Raw genomic sequence first — 16,688 nt, 5'->3', positions numbered from 1 at the left:
ACAGACCCCAAGATACTGCAGGGAGAGAAAGCTGGAGAGACAGACCCCAAAAGACTGCAGGGAGAGAAAGCTGGAGAGACAGACCCCAAGATACTGCAGGGAGAGAAGGCTGGAGAGACAGACCCCAAAAGACTGCAGGGAGAGAAAGCTGGAGAGACAGACCCCAAAAGACTGCAGGGAGAGAAAGCTGGAGAGACAGACCCCAAAAGACTGCAGGGAGAGAAAGCTGGAGAGACAGACCCCAAAAGACTGCAGGGAGAGAAAGCTGGAGAGACAGACCCCAAAAGACTGCAAGGAGAGAAAGCTGGAGAGACAGACCCCAAAAGACTGCAGGGAGAGAAAGCTGGAGAGACAGACCCCAAGATACTGCAGGGAGAGAAAGCTGGAGAGACAGACCCCAAAAGACTGCAGGGAGAGCAAGCTGGAGAGACAGACCCCAAAAGACTGCAGGGAGAGCAAGCTGGAGAGACAGACCCCAAAAGACTGCAGGGAGAGCAAGCTGGAGAGACAGACCCCAAAAGACTGCAGGGAGAGAAAGCTGGAGAGACAGTACAAAGTGCTGACTCGGGGGCTGAATACTAACGCACGCACAGTGTATATTTGTATAATGATTACTGCCCCCTGTCGTTTCCTCACTCGTCACTGATACTCGTTACTTTGTATCACAGAAAATCCCAATAACATACATGGAAGTAACGGGAAAATGTGGAAAAGTTCACGGGGCGTGAAGACTTGTTCAAGGCACTTGTGGGGTGTTTCTGGTATACGGCGGGTCACATGGGGTGTTCCCGGTATACGGAGGGTCTTGCGAGGTGTTCCCGGTATATGGAGGGTCTTGCGGGGGGTTCCCGGACCTGTTTACGGTCAGTGACAGCGTAGTCAGTTGACAGCTGTAGACCAGCTGAGGGTCTGTTACAATGTGTCCAGTGAGTAGCTCCAGACTGACACATGAGAGCAGCTGCTGAGATACAATTGTAACAACCCCTCAGCTGTGCTGCAGCCTGTGGTTGTCCTGGGATGACGCTGTGCCTTGTGCTCTGTCCTCAGCGCTGGCTCCGAGCGCCCGCGGGATGTCGCTGTGTGGACGGCGGATCCAGCAGAGCGGAGGGAACAGCCTGCAGTACGCGGAGGACGGCTCTGCAGAGGACGAGCTGACGGTGGTGAACACGGCGGAGGCGCTGTGGGTGCTGGCTCCGGGGCTGCCGGCGGGGAACGTCACCCTGCAGTCTCTGCCCGGGCCCTACTCCTTCTGCGTGCACTGGATGCCGGCACTGCACATCTTCAACTTCACATATGGCGGCACCAAGTGGTGGACCGTGCCAGCCGTCGCCCCCAGCAAGAGCCGCCCACCGCCCAGCCCGATACCGCCCAGCCCGGCATCACCCAGCCCGGCATCACCCAGCCCGGAACCGCCCAGCCCGGCATCACCCAGCCCGGAACCACCCAGCCCGGAACCGCCCAGCCCAGCATCACCCAGCCCAGAAGCGCCCAGCCCAGCATCACCCAGCCCGGTACCCTGCCGACCCAAGCACCGGCTCATCAACCTCAACCTCAACGGGCAGCCGGCAGGAAACCACTGCAGCATCAGCGCCCCCCTCTGGCCCACGTACACAGGTGACGGCGCGGACCGTGGGGGTGGGAGCCCCGTATACCGGGCATTGTCTCTCTCGCCGCCTGTCTCTGTGTCTCTCTCTCGTCGCCTGTCTCTACATTGGGTCAGAGACCTCCGTGGTTTCCGTTTCCCTTCTGTGACATTATCTGTGGTGACTGTTTCCACTTGCTGCTCACTCAGGTCTGATGGGGGTTGTAGTGTCTGATGCCTGCTGCACAGATCGCGGCACCCAGGGTGGTGAAGGTGGCAAGATATGTTTAACGTGTTGGCAGGGAAGGGGCGACACACATATTCAGTTTCCCTTGATGTATGCGCTGTCACCCCCTCCTCCCCCCAGGGTGTATGCGCTGTCGCCCCCTCCTCCCCTTCCCCCAGGGTGTATGCGCTGTCGCCCCCTCCTCCCCTCCCCCCGGGGTGTATGCGCTGTCACCCCCTCCTCCCCCCAGGGTGTATGCGCTGTCGCCCCCTCCTCCCCTCCCCCCAGGGGTGTATGCGCTGTCGCCCCCTCCTCCCCCCAGGGTGTATGCGCTGTCGCCCCCTCCTCCCCCCCCCCAGGGTGTATGCGCTGTCGCCCCCTCCTCCCCCCCAGGGTGTATGCGATGTCGCCCCCTCCTCCCCCCCCCAAGGTGTATGCGCTGTCGCCCCCTCCTCCCCCCCCCCCAGGGTGTATGCGCTGTCGCCCCCTCCTCCCCCCCCCCCCAGGGTGTATGCGCTGTCGCCCCCTCCTCCCCCCCCCCCCCAGGGTGTATGCGCTGTCGCCCCCACCTCCCCCCCCCAGGGTGTATGCGCTGTCGCCCCCTCCTCCCCCCCCAGGGTGTATGCGCTGTCGCCCCCTCCTCCCCTCCCCCCAGGGGTGTATGCGCTGTCGCCCCCTCCTCCCCCCAGGGTGTATGCGCTGTCGCCCCCCCCAGGGTGTATGCGCTGTTGCCCCCTCCTCCCCTCCCCCCAGGGGTGTATGCGCTGTCGCCCCCTCCTCCCCCCAGGGTGTATGCGCTGTCGCCCCCAACCCCCCCCCCCCCCAGGGTGTATGCCCTGTCGCCCCCCCCCCCCCCCCAGGGTGTATGCGCTGTCGCCCCCTCCTCCCCCCCCAGGGTGTATGCGCTGTCGCCCCCTCCTCCCCTCCCCCCAGGGGTGTATGCGCTGTCGCCCCCTCCTCCCCCCCCAGGGTGTATGCGCTGTCGCCCCCTCCTCCCCTCCCCCCAGGGGTGTATGCGCTGTCGCCCCCTCCTCCCCCCAGGGTGTATGCGCTGTCGCCCCCCCCCCCCCCAGGGTGTATGCGCTGTTGCCCCCTCCTCCCCTCCCCCCAGGGGTGTATGCGCTGTCGCCCCCTCCTCCCCCCAGGGTGTATGCGCTGTCGCCCCCAACCCCCCCCCCCCCCAGGGTGTATGCCCTGTCGCCCCCCCCCCCCCCAGGGTGTATGCGCTGTCGCCCCCTCCTCCCCCCCCAGGGTGTATGCGCTGTCGCCCCCTCCTCCCCTCCCCCCAGGGGTGTATGCGCTGTCGCCCCCTCCTCCCCCCAGGGTGTATGCGCTGTCGCCCCCCCCCCCCCAGGGTGTATGCGCTGTTGCCCCCTCCTCCCCTCCCCCCAGGGGTGTATGCGCTGTCGCCCCCTCCTCCCCCCAGGGTGTATGCGCTGTCGCCCCCAACCCCCCCCCCCCCAGGGTGTATGCCCTGTCGCCCCCCCCCCCCCCAGGGTGTATGCGCTGTCGCCCCCTCCTCCCCCCCCAGGGTGTATGCGCTGTCGCCCCCTCCTCCCCCCCCAGGGTGTATGCGCTGTCGCCCCCTCCTCCCCCCCCCAGGGTGTATGCGCTGTCGCCCCCTCCTCCCCCCCCCAGGGTGTATGCGCTGTCGCCCCCTCCCCCCCCCCCAGGGTGTATGCGCTGTCGCCCCCAAACCCCCCCCCCCCAGGGTGTATGCCCTGTCGCCCCCCCCCCCCCCAGGGTGTATGCGCTGTCGCCCCCTCCTCCCCCCCCAGGGTGTATGCGCTGTCGCCCCCTCCTCCCCTCCCCCCAGGGGTGTATGCGCTGTCGCCCCCTCCTCCCCCCAGGGTGTATGCGCTGTCGCCCCCCCCCCCCCCCAGGGTGTATGCGCTGTCGCCCCCTCCTCCCCTCCCCCCAGGGGTGTATGCGCTGTCGCCCCCTCCTCCCCCCAGGGTGTATGCGCTGTCGCCCCCAACCCCCCCCCCCCCCAGGGTGTATGCCCTGTCGCCCCCCCCCCCCCAGGGTGTATGCGCTGTCGCCCCCTCCTCCCCCCCCAGGGTGTATGCGCTGTCGCCCCCTCCTCCCCCCCCAGGGTGTATGCGCTGTCGCCCCCTCCTCCCCCCCCCAGGGTGTATGCGCTGTCGCCCCCTCCTCCCCCCCCCAGGGTGTATGCGCTGTCGCCCCCTCCCCCCCCCCCAGGGTGTATGCGCTGTCGCCCCCTCCTCCCCCCCCCCAGGGTGTATGCGCTGTCGCCCCCTCCTCCCCCCCCCCCCCAGGGTGTATGCGCTGTCGCCCCCTCCTCCCCCCCCCCCAGGGTGTATGCGCTGTCGCCCCCTCCTCCCCCCCCCCAGGGTGTATGCGCTGTCGCCCCCTCCTCCCCCCCCCAGGGTGTATGCGCTGTCGCCCCCTCCCCCCCCCCCCAGGGTGTATGCGCTGTCGCCCCCCCCCCCCCCCAGGGTGTATGCGCTGTCGCCCCCTCCTCCCCCCCCAGGGTGTATGCGCTGTCGCCCCCTCCTCCCCCCCCCAGGGTGTATGCGCTGTCGCCCCCTCCTCCCCCCCCCCAGGGTGTATGCGCTGTCGCCCCCTCCCCCCCCCCCCAGGGTGTATGCGCTGTCGCCCCCTCCCCCCCCCCCAGGGTGTATGCGCTGTCGCCCCCTCCCCCCCCAGGGTGTATGCGCTGTCGCCCCCTCCCCCCCCCCCAGGGTGTATGCGCTGTCGCCCCCTCCTCTCCCCAGGGTGTATGCGCTGTCGCCTCCTCCTCCCCCCAGGGTGTATGCGCTGTCGCCCCCTCGTCCGCTCTCCCCGAGGTGTATGCGCTGTCGCCCCCTCGTCCGCTCTCCCCGAGGTGTATGCGCTGTCGCCCCCTCGTCCCCCCCCCCCCAGGGTGTATGCACTGTCGCCCCCTCCTCCCCCCAGGGTGTATGCGCTGTCACCACCTCCTCCCCCCAGGGTGTATGCGCTGTCGCCTCCTCCTCCCCCCAGGGTGTATGCGCTGTCGCCCCCTCCTCCCCCCCCCCCCCAGGGTGTATGTGCTGTCGCCCCCACCTCCCCCCCCCAGGGTGTATGCGCTGTCGCCCCCTCCTCCCCCCCCAGGGTGTATGCGCTGTCGCCCCCTCCTCCCCTCCCCCCAGGGGTGTATGCGCTGTCGCCCCCTCCTCCCCCCAGGGTGTATGCGCTGTCGCCCCCCCCCCCCCCAGGGTGTATGCGCTGTTGCCCCCTCCTCCCCTCCCCCCAGGGGTGTATGCGCTGTCGCCCCCTCCTCCCCCCAGGGTGTATGCGCTGTCGCCCCCAACCCCCCCCCCCCAGGGTGTATGCCCTGTCGCCCCCCCCCCCCCCAGGGTGTATGCGCTGTCGCCCCCTCCTCCCCCCCCAGGGTGTATGCGCTGTCGCCCCCTCCTCCCCCCCCCAGGGTGTATGCGCTGTCGCCCCCTCCTCCCCCCCCCCAGGGTGTATGCGCTGTCGCCCCCTCCTCCCCCCCCCAGGGTGTATGCGCTGTCGCCCCCTCCCCCCCCCCCAGGGTGTATGCGCTGTCGCCCCCTCCTCCCCCCCCCCAGGGTGTATGCGCTGTCGCCCCCTCCTCCCCCCCCCAGGGTGTATGCGCTGTCGCCCCCTCCTCCCCCCCCCCCCAGGGTGTATGCGCTGTCGCCCCCTCCTCCCCCCCCCCAGGGTGTATGCGCTGTCGCCCCCTCCTCCCCCCCCCAGGGTGTATGCGCTGTCGCCCCCTCCCCCCCCCCCAGGGTGTATGCGCTGTCGCCCCCCCCCCCCCCCAGGGTGTATGCGCTGTCGCCCCCTCCTCCCCCCCCAGGGTGTATGCGCTGTCGCCCCCTCCTCCCCCCCCCAGGGTGTATGCGCTGTCGCCCCCTCCTCCCCCCCCCCAGGGTGTATGCGCTGTCGCCCCCTCCCCCCCCCCAGGGTGTATGCGCTGTCGCCCCCTCCCCCCCCCCCAGGGTGTATGCGCTGTCGCCCCCTCCCCCCCCCCCCAGGGTGTATGCGCTGTCGCCCCCTCCTCTCCCCAGGGTGTATGCGCTGTCGCCTCCTCCTCCCCCCAGGGTGTATGCGCTGTCGCCCCCTCGTCCGCTCTCCCCGAGGTGTATGCGCTGTCGCCCCCTCGTCCGCTCTCCCCGAGGTGTATGCGCTGTCGCCCCCTCGTCCCCCCCCCCCAGGGTGTATGCACTGTCGCCCCCTCCTCCCCCCAGGGTGTATGCGCTGTCACCACCTCCTCCCCCCAGGGTGTATGCGCTGTCGCCTCCTCCTCCCCCCAGGGTGTATGCGCTGTCGCCTCCTCCTCCCCCCAGGGTGTATGCGCTGTCGCCCCCTCGTCCGCTCTCCCCGAGGTGTATGCGCTGTCGCCCCCTCGTCCGCTCTCCCCGAGGTGTATGCGCTGTCGCCCCCTCGTCCGCTCTCCCCGAGGTGTATGCGCTGTCGCCCCCTCGTCCCCTCTCCCCGGGGTGTATGCGCTGTCGCCCCCTCCTCTCCCTGGGGTGTATGCGCTGTCGCCCCCTCGTCCCCTCTCCCGGGGTGTATGCGCTGTCGCCCCCTCGTCCCCTCTCCCCGGGTGTATGCGCTGTCGCCCCCTCGTCCCCTCTCCCCGGGGTGTATGCGCTGTCGCCCCCTCCTCTCCCCGGGGTGTATGCGCTGTCGCCCCCTCCTCTCCCCGGGGTGTATGCGCTGTCGCCCCCTCCTCTCCCCGGGGTGTATGCGCTGTCGCCCCCTCCTCTCCCCAGGGTGTATGTGCTGTCGCCCCCTCCTCTCCCCAGGGTGTATGTGCTGTTGCCCCCTCCTCTCCCCAGGGTGTATGCGCTGTTGCCCCCTCCTCTCCTCTCCCCAGGGTGTATGCGCTGTTGCCCCCTCCTCTCCCCGGGGTGTATGCGCTGTTGCCCCCTCCTCTCCCCGGGGTGTATGCGCTGTTGCCCCCTCCTTTCCCCGGGGTGTATGCGCTGTTGCCCCCTCCTTTCCCCGGGGTGTATGCGCTGTTGCCCCCTCCTCTCCCCGGGGTGTATGCGCTGTCGCCCCCTCCTCTCCCCGGGGTGTATGCGCTGTCGCCCCCTCCTCTCCCCGGGGTGTATGCGCTGTCGCCCCCTCCTCTCCCCGGGGTGTATGCGCTGTCGCCCCCTCCTCTCCCCGGGGTGTATGCGCTGTCGCCCCCTCCTCTCCCCGGGGTGTATGCGCTGTCGCCCCCTCCTCTCCCCGGGGTGTATGTGCTGTTGCCCCCTCCTCTCCCCAGGGTGTATGTGCTGTTGCCCCCTCCTCTCCCCAGGGTGTATGCGCTGTTGCCCCCTTTCTTGTCCCAGTAAATCTAAAGTAAAAATTGAACATAACTTTTCAGTGAATCGTCTGCCGTTCTGTGTCTGCAGCTCCTGTTCAGACTATGCGTTTCCATGGTTACACACCCCTCACTCCTCCATCGTACATTAAGCAGATAGTCGGCTCAGCCCATCGGACAACACTGGTTACGTAGAGACACATAATTCAGAATAAGAGCTGTGGACTCAAAACGGCGGGAAGTTTCTAATGGAGATTTCTTGTAAATTCTTCTGATATTTAGCTTCATGTGAATGGAAAGGATGACATGTTGGTGAAGGTGGTGATTTGTCATTCGTGGCCCCTCCGGTCCTTCTCCTGCGCGGAGGGGGTCCGCGTCTATACAAAGGATGGAGCAGATGCCATTCGCCCCATCAGACTTCACCATTATTGCCGCTGCTGAGCCTCGTTCCCCTGGAATTTCAGTTATCTGAAATCTGTGCCAAGTGCAAAGTCGCCGCGTCCTCCCCCGGCCCCCTGACATCAAGGCAGCGTCCGTGGGAAAGAGCGGAGGAGGGGACAGAACCGCAGCCATCACTACAGCCTCTGGGCACATGAGCTCACACTCTAATAACAGAAGCCTTCTGCAGTGCTGGAGCCTCACACATTACATTATAACATCCATCATGCCTCAACAGCACAGAGTATTTCAGGACAGAAATGAAATCAGAGGTGTCCATATGTGTAACCAGGCAGAGACCATAGCAAAACTGTGTGGTTGGGTGTCACAATAATTCAGGACCATGTCTGCGGACTGCAAGTTCCCTGTCTGTTTCCTTATCTATTCTCACTTCTCAATCATCATTGATATCCATTGTCACCAAGGCTGACAGCCACTCCGCTGCAGGCTAGGAGGGCCCGAGCTAAAGGAGGGTTGAGGCCTGTAGTCAGGGGAGGGACAGAGTGTAAGCAGAGGAGGGACCGAGCTAAAGGAGGGTAGAGACCTGTAGTCAGGGGAGGGACAGAGTGTAAGCAGAGGAGGGACCGAGCTAAAGGAGGGTAGAGACCTGTAGTCAGGGGAGGGACAGAGTGTAAGCAGAGGAGGGACCGAGCTAAAGGAGGGTAGAGACCTGTAGTCAGGGGAGGGACCGAGCTAAAGGAGGGTTGAGGCCTGTAGTCAGGGGAGGGACCGAGTGTAAGCAGAGGAGGGACTGAGCTAAAGGAGGGTAGAGACCTGTAGTCAGGGGAGGGACAGAGTGTAAGCAGAGGAGGGACTGAGCTAAAGGAGGGTAGAGGCCTGTAGTCAGGGGAGGGACAGAGTGTAAGCAGAGGAGGGACCGAGCTAAAGGAGGGTTGAGGCCTGTAGTCAGGGGAGGGACAGAGTGTAAGCAGAGGAGGGACCGAGCTAAAGGAGGGTTGAGGCCTGTAGTCAGGGGAGGGACAGAGTGTAAGCAGAGGAGGGACCGAGCTAAAGGAGGGTTGAGGCCTGTAGTCAGGGGAGGGACAGAGTGTAAGCAGAGGAGGGACCGAGCTAAAGCAGGGTAGAGGCCTGTAGTCAGGGGAGGGACAGAGTGTAAGCAGAGGAGGGACCGAGCTAAAGGAGGGTAGAGACCTGTAGTCAGGGGAGGGACAGAGTGTAAGCAGAGGAGGGACTGAGCTAAAGGAGGGTAGAGGCCTGTAGTCAGGGGAGGGACCGAGTGTAAGTAGAGGAGGGACTGAGCTAAAGGAGGGTTGAGGCCTGTAGTCAGGGGAGGGACCGAGTGTAAGCAGAGGAGGGACCGAGCTAAAGGAGGGTAGAGACCTGTAGTCAGGGGAAGGACATAGTGTAAGGAGAGGAGGGACTGAGCTAAAGGAGGGTAGAGACCTGTAGTCAGGGGAGGGACAGAGTGTAAGCAGAGGAGGGACCGAGCTAAAGGAGGGTAGAGACCTGTAGTCAGGAGAGGGACAGAGTGTAAGCAGAGGAGGGCCCGAGCTAAAGGAGGGTAGAGACCTGTAGTCAGGAGAGGGACAGAGTGTAAGCAGAGGAGGGACCGAGCTAAAGGAGGGTAGAGGCCTGTAGTCAGGGGAGGGACAGAGTAAGCAGAGGAGGGACTGAGCTAAAGGAGGGTAGAGGCCTGTAGTCAGGGGAGGGACAGAATGTAAGCAGAGGAGGGACTGAGCTAAAGGAGGGTAGAGACCTGTAGTCAGGGGAAGGACATAGTGTAAGCAGAGGAGGGACTGAGCTAAAGGAGGGTAGAGACCTGTAGTCAGGGGAGGGACAGAGTGTAAGCAGAGGAGGGACTGAGCTAAAGGAGGGTTGAGGCCTGTAGTCAGGGGAGGGACATAGTGTAAGCAGAGGAGGGACCGAGCTAAAGGAGGGTAGAGGCCTGTAGTCAGGGGAGGGACAGAGTAAGCAGAGGAGGGACTGAGCTAAAGGAGGGTAGAGGCCTGTAGTCAGGGGAGGGACAGAATGTACGCAGAGGAGGGACTGAGCTAAAGGAGGGTAGAGACCTGTAGTCAGGGGAAGGACATAGTGTAAGCAGAGGAGGGACTGAGCTAAAGGAGGGTAGAGACCTGTAGTCAGGGGAGGGATAGAGTGTAAGCAGAGGAGGGACTGAGCTAAAGGAGGGTTGAGGCCTGTAGTCAGGGGAGGGACAGAGTGTAAGCAGAGGAGGGACCGAGCTAAAGCAGGGTAGAGGCCTGTAGTCAGGGGAGGGACAGAGTGTAAGCAGAGGAGGGACCGAGTTAAAGGAGGGTCTGAGCTAAAGGACGGTAGAGGCCTGTAGTCAGGGGAGGGACAGAGTGTAAGCAGAGGAGGGACTGAGCTAAAGGAGAGTAGAGACCTGTAGTCAGGGGAAGGACATAGTGTAAGCAGAGGAGGGACCGAGCTAAAGGAGGGTCCGAGCTAAAGGAGGGTAGAGACCTGTAGTCAGGGGAGGGAAAGAGTGTAAGCAGAGGAGGGCCCGAGCTAAAGCAGGGTAGAGGCCTGTAGTCAGGGGAGGGACAGAGTGTAAGCAGAGGAGGGACCGAGTTAAAGGAGGGTCTGAGCTAAAGGACGGTAGAGGCCTGTAGTCAGGGGAGGGACAGAGTGTAAGCAGAGGAGGGACTGAGCTAAAGGAGAGTAGAGACCTGTAGTCAGGGGAAGGACATAGTGTAAGCAGAGGAGGGACCGAGCTAAAGGAGGGTCCGAGCTAAAGGAGGGTAGAGACCTGTAGTCAGGGGAGGGAAAGAGTGTAAGCAGAGGAGGGCCCGAGCTAAAGCAGGGTAGAAGCCTGTAGTCAGGGGAGGGACAGAGTGTAAGCAGAGGAGGGACCGAGCTAAAGCAGGGTAGAGGCCTGTAGTCAGGGGAGGGACAGAGTGTAAGCAGAGGAGGGACCGAGCTAAAGGAGGGTAGAGACCTGTAGTCAGGGGAAGGACATAGTGTAAGCAGAGGAGGGACCGAGCTAAAGGAGGGTAGAGACCTGTAGTCAGGGGAGGGACAGAGTGTAAGCAGAGGAGGAACTGAGCTAAAGGAGGGTAGAGGCCTGTAGTCAGGGGAGGGAAAGAGTGTAAGCAGAGGAGGGACCGAGGTAACGGAGGGTAGAGACTTGTATTCAGGGGAGGGACCGAGCTAAAGGAGGGTAGAGGCCTGTAGTCAGGGGAGGGACAGAGTGTAAGCAGAGGAGGAACTGAGCTAAAGGAGGGTAGAGGCCTGTAGTCAGGGGAGGGAAAGAGTGTAAGCAGAGGAGGGACCGAGGTAACGGAGGGTAGAGACCTGTAGTCAGGGGAGGGAAAGAGTGTAAGCAGAGGAGGGACCGAGCTAAAGAAGAGTAGAGACCTGTAGTCAGGGGAGGGTTCAGAGTGTAAGCAGAGGAGGGACCGAGCTAAAGGAGGGTAGAGGCCTGTAGTCAGGGGAGGGACCGAGTGTAAGCAGAGGAGGGACCCAGCTAAAGGAGGGTAGAGACCTGTAGTCAGGGGAGGGACCGAGCTAAAGGAGGGTAGAGACCTGTAGTCACGGGAGGGACAGAGTGTAAGCAGAGGAGGGACTGAGCTAAAGGAGGGTAGAGGCCTGTAGTCAGGGGAGGGAAAGAGTGTAAGCAGAGGAGGGACTGAGCTAAAGTAGAGTAGAGACCTGTAGTCAGGGGAGGGACAGAGTGTAAGCAGAGGAGGGACCGAGCTAAAGGAGGGTAGAGGCCTGTAGTCAGGGGATGGACCGAGTGTAAGCAGAGGAGGGACTGAGCTAAAGGACGGTAGAGACCTGTAGTCAGGGGAAGAACAGAGTGTAAGCAGAGGAGGGACCGAGCTAAAGGAGGGTAGAGGCCTGTAGTCAGGGGAGGGACAGAGTGTAAGCAGAGGAGGGACCAAGCTAAAGGAGGGTCCGAGCTAAAGCAGGGTAGAGGCCTGTAGTCAGAGGAGGGACAGAGTGTAAGCAGAGGAGGGACTGAGCTAAAGGACGGTAGAGACCTGTAGTCAGGGGAAGGACATAGTGTAAGCAGAGGAGGGACCGAGCTAAAGGAGGGTAGAGGCCTGTAGTCAGGGGAGGGACAGAGTGTAAGCAGAGGAGGGACTGAGCTAAAGCAGGGTAGAGGCCTGTAGTCAGGGGAAGGACATAGTGTAAGCAGAGGAGGGACCGAGCTAAAGGAAGGTAGAGACCTGTAGTCAGGGGAGGGACAGAGTGTAAGCAGAGGAGGGACCGAGCTAAAGGAGGGTAGAGGCCTGTAGTCAGGGGAGGGACAGAGTAAGCAGAGGAGGGACTGAGCTAAAGGAGGGTAGAGGCCTGTAGTCAGGGGAGGGACAGAATGTAAGCAGAGGAGGGACTGAGCTAAAGGAGGGTAGAGACCTGTAGTCAGGGGAGGGATAGAGTGTAAGCAGAGGAGGGACCGAGCTAAAGGAGGGTAGAGGCCTGTAGTCAGGGGAGGGACCGAGCTAAAGGAGGGTAGAGGCCTGTAGTCAGGGGAGGGAAAGAGTGTAAGCAGAGGAGGGACCGATGTAACGGAGGGTAGAGACCTGTAGTCAGGGGAGGGAAAGAGTGTAAGCAGAGGAGGGACCGAGCTAAAGAAGAGTAGAGACCTGTAGTCAGGGGAGGGACAGAGTGTAAGCAGAGGAGGGACCGAGCTAAAGGAGGGTAGAGGCCTGTAGTCAGGGGAGGGACCGAGTGTAAGCAGAGGAGGGACCCAGCTAAAGGAGGGTAGAGGCCTGTAGTCAGGGGAGGGACCGAGCTAAAGGAGGGTAGAGACCTGTAGTCAGGGGAGCGACCAAGCTAAAGGAGGGTAGAGACCTGTAGTCACGGGAGGGACAGAGTGTAAGCAGAGGAGGGACTGAGCTAAAGGAGGGTAGAGGCCTGTAGTCAGGGGAGGGACAGAGTGTAAGCAGAGGAGGGACTGAGCTAAAGGAGAGTAGAGACCTGTAGTCAGGGGAGGGACAGAGTGTAAGCAGAGGAGGGACCGAGCTAAAGGAGGGTAGAGGCCTGTAGTCAGGGGAGGGACCGAGCTAAAGGAGGGTAGAGACCTGTAGTCAGGGGAGCGACCGAGCTAAAGGAGGGTAGAGACCTGTAGTCAGGGGAGGGACAGAGTGTAAGCAGAGGAGGGACCGAGCTAAAGGAGGGTAGAGACCTGTAGTCAGGGGAGGGAAAGAGTGCAAGCAGAGGAGGGACCGAGCTAAAGGAGGGTAGAGACCTGTAGTCAGGGGAGGGAAAGAGTGTAAGCAGAGGAGGGACCGAGCTAAAGGAGGGTAAAGACCTATAGTCAGGGGAGGGAAATAGTGTAAGCACAGGAGGGACTGAGCTAAAGGAGGGTAGAGACCTGTAGTCAGGGGAGGGAAAGAGTGTAAGCAGAGGAGGGACCGAGCTAAAGGAGGGTAGAGACCTGTAGTCAGGGGAGGGACAGAGTGTAAGCAGAGGAGGGACCGAGCTAAAGGAGGGTAAAGACCTATAGTCAGGGGAGGGAAATAGTGTAAGCAGAGGAGGGACTGAGCTAAAGGAGGGTAGAGGCCTGTAGTCAGGGGAGGGACAGAGTGTAAGCAGAGGAGGGACTGAGCTAAAGGAGGGTAGAGGCCTGTAGTCAGGGGAGGGACAGAGGGTAGGAAGGGGAGGGACTGAGCTAAAGGAGGGTAGAGCCCCCCTGTAGTCGGGTGAGGGACAGAGGGTAGGCAGAGGAGGGACTGAGCTAAAGGAGGGTAGAGCCCCCCTGTAGTCGGGTAAGGGACAGAGGGTAGTCAGATTTAGGACCAAGAACATAAGAGAAAAGGCAGACAAGGTTCTGGTGAGAGGTGTGGAGGACCTGAGCAGAGATCCTGGACCAGCAGGGGGATGTGTTTTGCTTCTGATCATATTTAGATCTCTTCTGTCTGTTATTATTTGAGATGATGGGGATTTTGCTGCTAGGGTCCATATTGTACCTGGTGCCTGCTTGTCTTGTAGACACGAGGAGGGTTGATCACGAAATCTTACAAGTTGCCGACTATCTGGACAAGGAGCGTTTCACTGGGAGTGGTCGTGGGTAAGTCATTCCCTGCAGCTGGAGAAGCACGCGGAGCCAGGTGTCCCCCTCACCCATGGTGTATCTCACGGCTTCCCCCCCTGGCCACGGTGTATCCCACGGCTTCCCCCCCCGGCCACGGTGTATCCCACGGCTTCCCCCCTGGCCACGGTGCATCCCACGGCTTCCCTCCGGCCACGGTGCATCCCACGGCTTCCCTCCGGCCACAGTGTATCCCACGGCGTCCCCCCTCACCCGTGGTGTATCCCATGGCGTCCCCCTCACCCGTGGTGTATCCCACGGTTTCCCTCCGGCCACAGTGTATCCCACGGCGTTCCCCTCACCCGTGGTGTATCCCACGGCGTCCCCCTCGGCCGATGGTGTATCCCACGGCTTCCCCCCGGCCACGGTGTATCCCACGGCTTCCCCCCCCAGCCACGGTGTATCCCACGGCTTTCCCCCCCCCCCGGCCACGGTGTATCCCACGGCTTTTCCCCCCCCGGCCACGGTGTATCCCACGGCTTCCCCCCCCCCGGCCACGGTGTATCCCACGGCTTCCCCCCCGGCTTCCCCCCCCCGGCCACGGTGTATCCCACGGCTTCCCCCCCGGCTCCCCCCCGGCCACGGTGTATCCCACGGCTCCCCCCCCCGGCTTCCCCCCCGGCCACGGTGTATCCCACGGCTTCCCCCCCTGGCCACGGTGTATCCCACGGCTCCCCCCCCGGCTTCCCTCCCCCCGGCTTCCCTCCCCCCGGCCACGGTGTATCCCACGGCTTTCCCCCCCGGCCACGGTGTATCCCACGGCTTCCCCCCCGCCACGGTGTATCTCACGGCTTTCTCCTCGGCCACGGTGTATCTCACGGCTTTCCCCCCGGCCACGGTGTATCTCACGGCTTTCTCCTCGGCCACGGTGTATCTCACGGCTTTCTCCTCGGCCACGGTGTATCCCACGGCTTTCCCCCCGGCCACGGTGTATCTCACGGCTTTCCCCCCGGCCACGGTGTATCCCACGGCTTTCCCCCCGGCCACGGTGTATCTCACGGCTTTCCCCCCGGCCACGGTGTATCTCACGGCTTTCCCCCCGGCCACGGTGTATCTCACGGCTTTCCCCCCGGCCACGGTGTATCTCACGGCTTTCCCCCCGGCCACGGTGTATCCCACGGCTTCCCCCCCGGCCACGGTGTATCCCACGGCTTTCCCCCCGGCCACGCTGTATCCCACGGCTTTCCCCCCGGCCACGCTGTATCCCACGGCTTTCCCCCCGGCCACGCTGTATCCCACGGCTTTCCCCCCGGCCACGCTGTATCCCACGGCTTTCCCCCCGGCCACGCTGTATCCCACGGCTTTCCCCTCGGCCACGCTGTATCCCACGGCTTTCCCCTCGGCCACGCTGTATCCCACGGCTTTCCCCTCGGCCACGCTGTATCCCACGTCTTTCCCCTCGGCCACGCTGTATCCCACGGCTTTCCCCTCGGCCACGCTGTATCCCACGGCTTTCTCCTCGGCCACGCTGTATCCCACGGCTTTCTCCTCGGCCACGCTGTATCCCACGGCTTTCTCCTCGGCCACGCTGTATCCCACGGCTTTCTCCTCGGCCACGCTGTATCCCACGGCTTTCTCCTCGGCCACGCTGTATCCCACGGCTTTCTCCTCGGCCACGGTGTATCCCACGGCTTTCTCCTCGGCCACGGTGTATCCCACGGCTTCCCCCTCGGCCATGGTGTACCCCTCTCTTCTGTCCCTTTCAGGCTCCGTGACTGGATTGAATCCGTGCTTTCCCAGGTGATGTTTGATGAGGACACCCACCATTTTGGGAGAGGTCCCCTGCAGGCGGCGGTGTATAAGCTGCACTCTGCCGATGTGGTGAGTTGGGTAATGATTGGCGTCTCTGCTCCCTGGATTGCACCATGGGGACGCGGTACAGTGCTGTGGTCACGTAACGGATGTGTCTCCTCTACAGCTCGCCTCTCTTCCCGATCGTCTGGGCATTTCTCTGTCTTTTCCTAGCCAGCTGCTGGAGACTGTGGCCCCCGGGACCCGGCTGCAGGTGGTGCGGATACACGCCGCCGGTGCACTCTTCCAGGTGAGATACCAGCACGGCACAGTGACCAGGGCCACGGAGCCGAGAATCACTGACTGTCCTATGTGTGCACACAGGATGCTGCAAACAGCACGGTCGTGGGCAGTCGTGTGGTCGGCGTCACCCTGGAGGGAACACAGGTCTCCAATCTTACTGAGGACATTGTCGTCACCTTTCACCATCAGCCCTTACAGGTAACGGGGGAGCTGGGGTCCCGACTCAGAAGGGAGGGTTTCATGGAGACCCCCGAGCCAGCAGCCAAAAAGAGCCACAGACGGAGGAGGTGGTCAGATATCTACCGAGGGGAGCTACAAAATGCATCTGAAGCAAGAAGTAAAGAACATAGGGAGCAAAGACAAAACTTCATGTAGAATATATACAAACAGCTATCAATAGTAAGATATCATAAAGTAACCAGTATACAGGATAAGCAGGTGAGTAACAGGCGATCACATGAGCAGTATATATACAGTAGATAAGGGTAGTGTTATACGTACATATCTCATCCAAATGTACAAGGCATATGCATCAAAGCTGACCCAATATAAAAATGGGGAAGACAAAATAACACGCAAAGGTGTCCACTCCAAATACTAAATATATAAATAGGAAATTCATTACATTTGTCCTATGCACAAACATCGCCCACCGAGAACCCGACGCGCGTTTCACGTAGGCTGCCCTGGCGTGCAGCAAGAGCTTCATTGTACTTCATGGCTCTTTACCATCTTACACCTTGTGCCTTTTCTCCTTCTCTTTTTCTATAAATATGTACTTGGCACTTTATTCCCTTATGTAGTTACATACATGCTAGATCGCATATTGACTATAAGGGATGGAAATATGGAGAATTTCACTCACAATCACTCTATTACATGTGCAGCAGGACAGTATCTATGCTCATAGTGCTGCCAGTTGTCTGTAAAAACAATATTTGTGCTTAGGACAAATGTAATGTGGCTCTTGTGTCACACCAGGGCCCCGACGCGCGTTTCGCGTAGGCTTCCTCGGGGGGTGATGTTTGTGCATAGGACAAATGTAATGAATTTCCTATTTATATATTTAGTATTTGGAGTGGACACCTTTGCGTGTTATTTTGTCTTCCCCATTTTTATATTGGGT

The 16,688-nt window shown here is 62.0% G+C and overlaps 1 protein-coding gene across 1 annotated transcript in view; it reads left to right on the top strand.

The window, feature by feature from the left end:
* LOC141175888 (adhesion G-protein coupled receptor G1-like) overlaps positions 1–16,688 on the top strand; it is an 86,492-nt gene that overhangs the window by 20,306 nt on the left and 49,498 nt on the right. The window contains exons 2-6 of the mRNA XM_073659868.1: positions 1,048–1,614; positions 13,429–13,507; positions 15,235–15,349; positions 15,447–15,569; positions 15,644–15,760. Of these exons, the coding sequence (XP_073515969.1) occupies positions 1,048–1,614; positions 13,429–13,507; positions 15,235–15,349; positions 15,447–15,569; positions 15,644–15,760 (1,001 nt within the window). The remainder of the gene's footprint in view (positions 1–1,047; positions 1,615–13,428; positions 13,508–15,234; positions 15,350–15,446; positions 15,570–15,643; positions 15,761–16,688) is intronic.

Source organism: Phyllobates terribilis, unplaced genomic scaffold (genome assembly GCF_046119375.1).
Source record: "Phyllobates terribilis strain yellow unplaced genomic scaffold, ASM4611937v1 Scaffold_14__1_contigs__length_39327217, whole genome shotgun sequence".
NCBI lineage: Eukaryota > Metazoa > Chordata > Amphibia > Anura > Dendrobatidae > Phyllobates > Phyllobates terribilis.
This window is presented reverse-complemented; position numbering and strand designations above follow the sequence as displayed.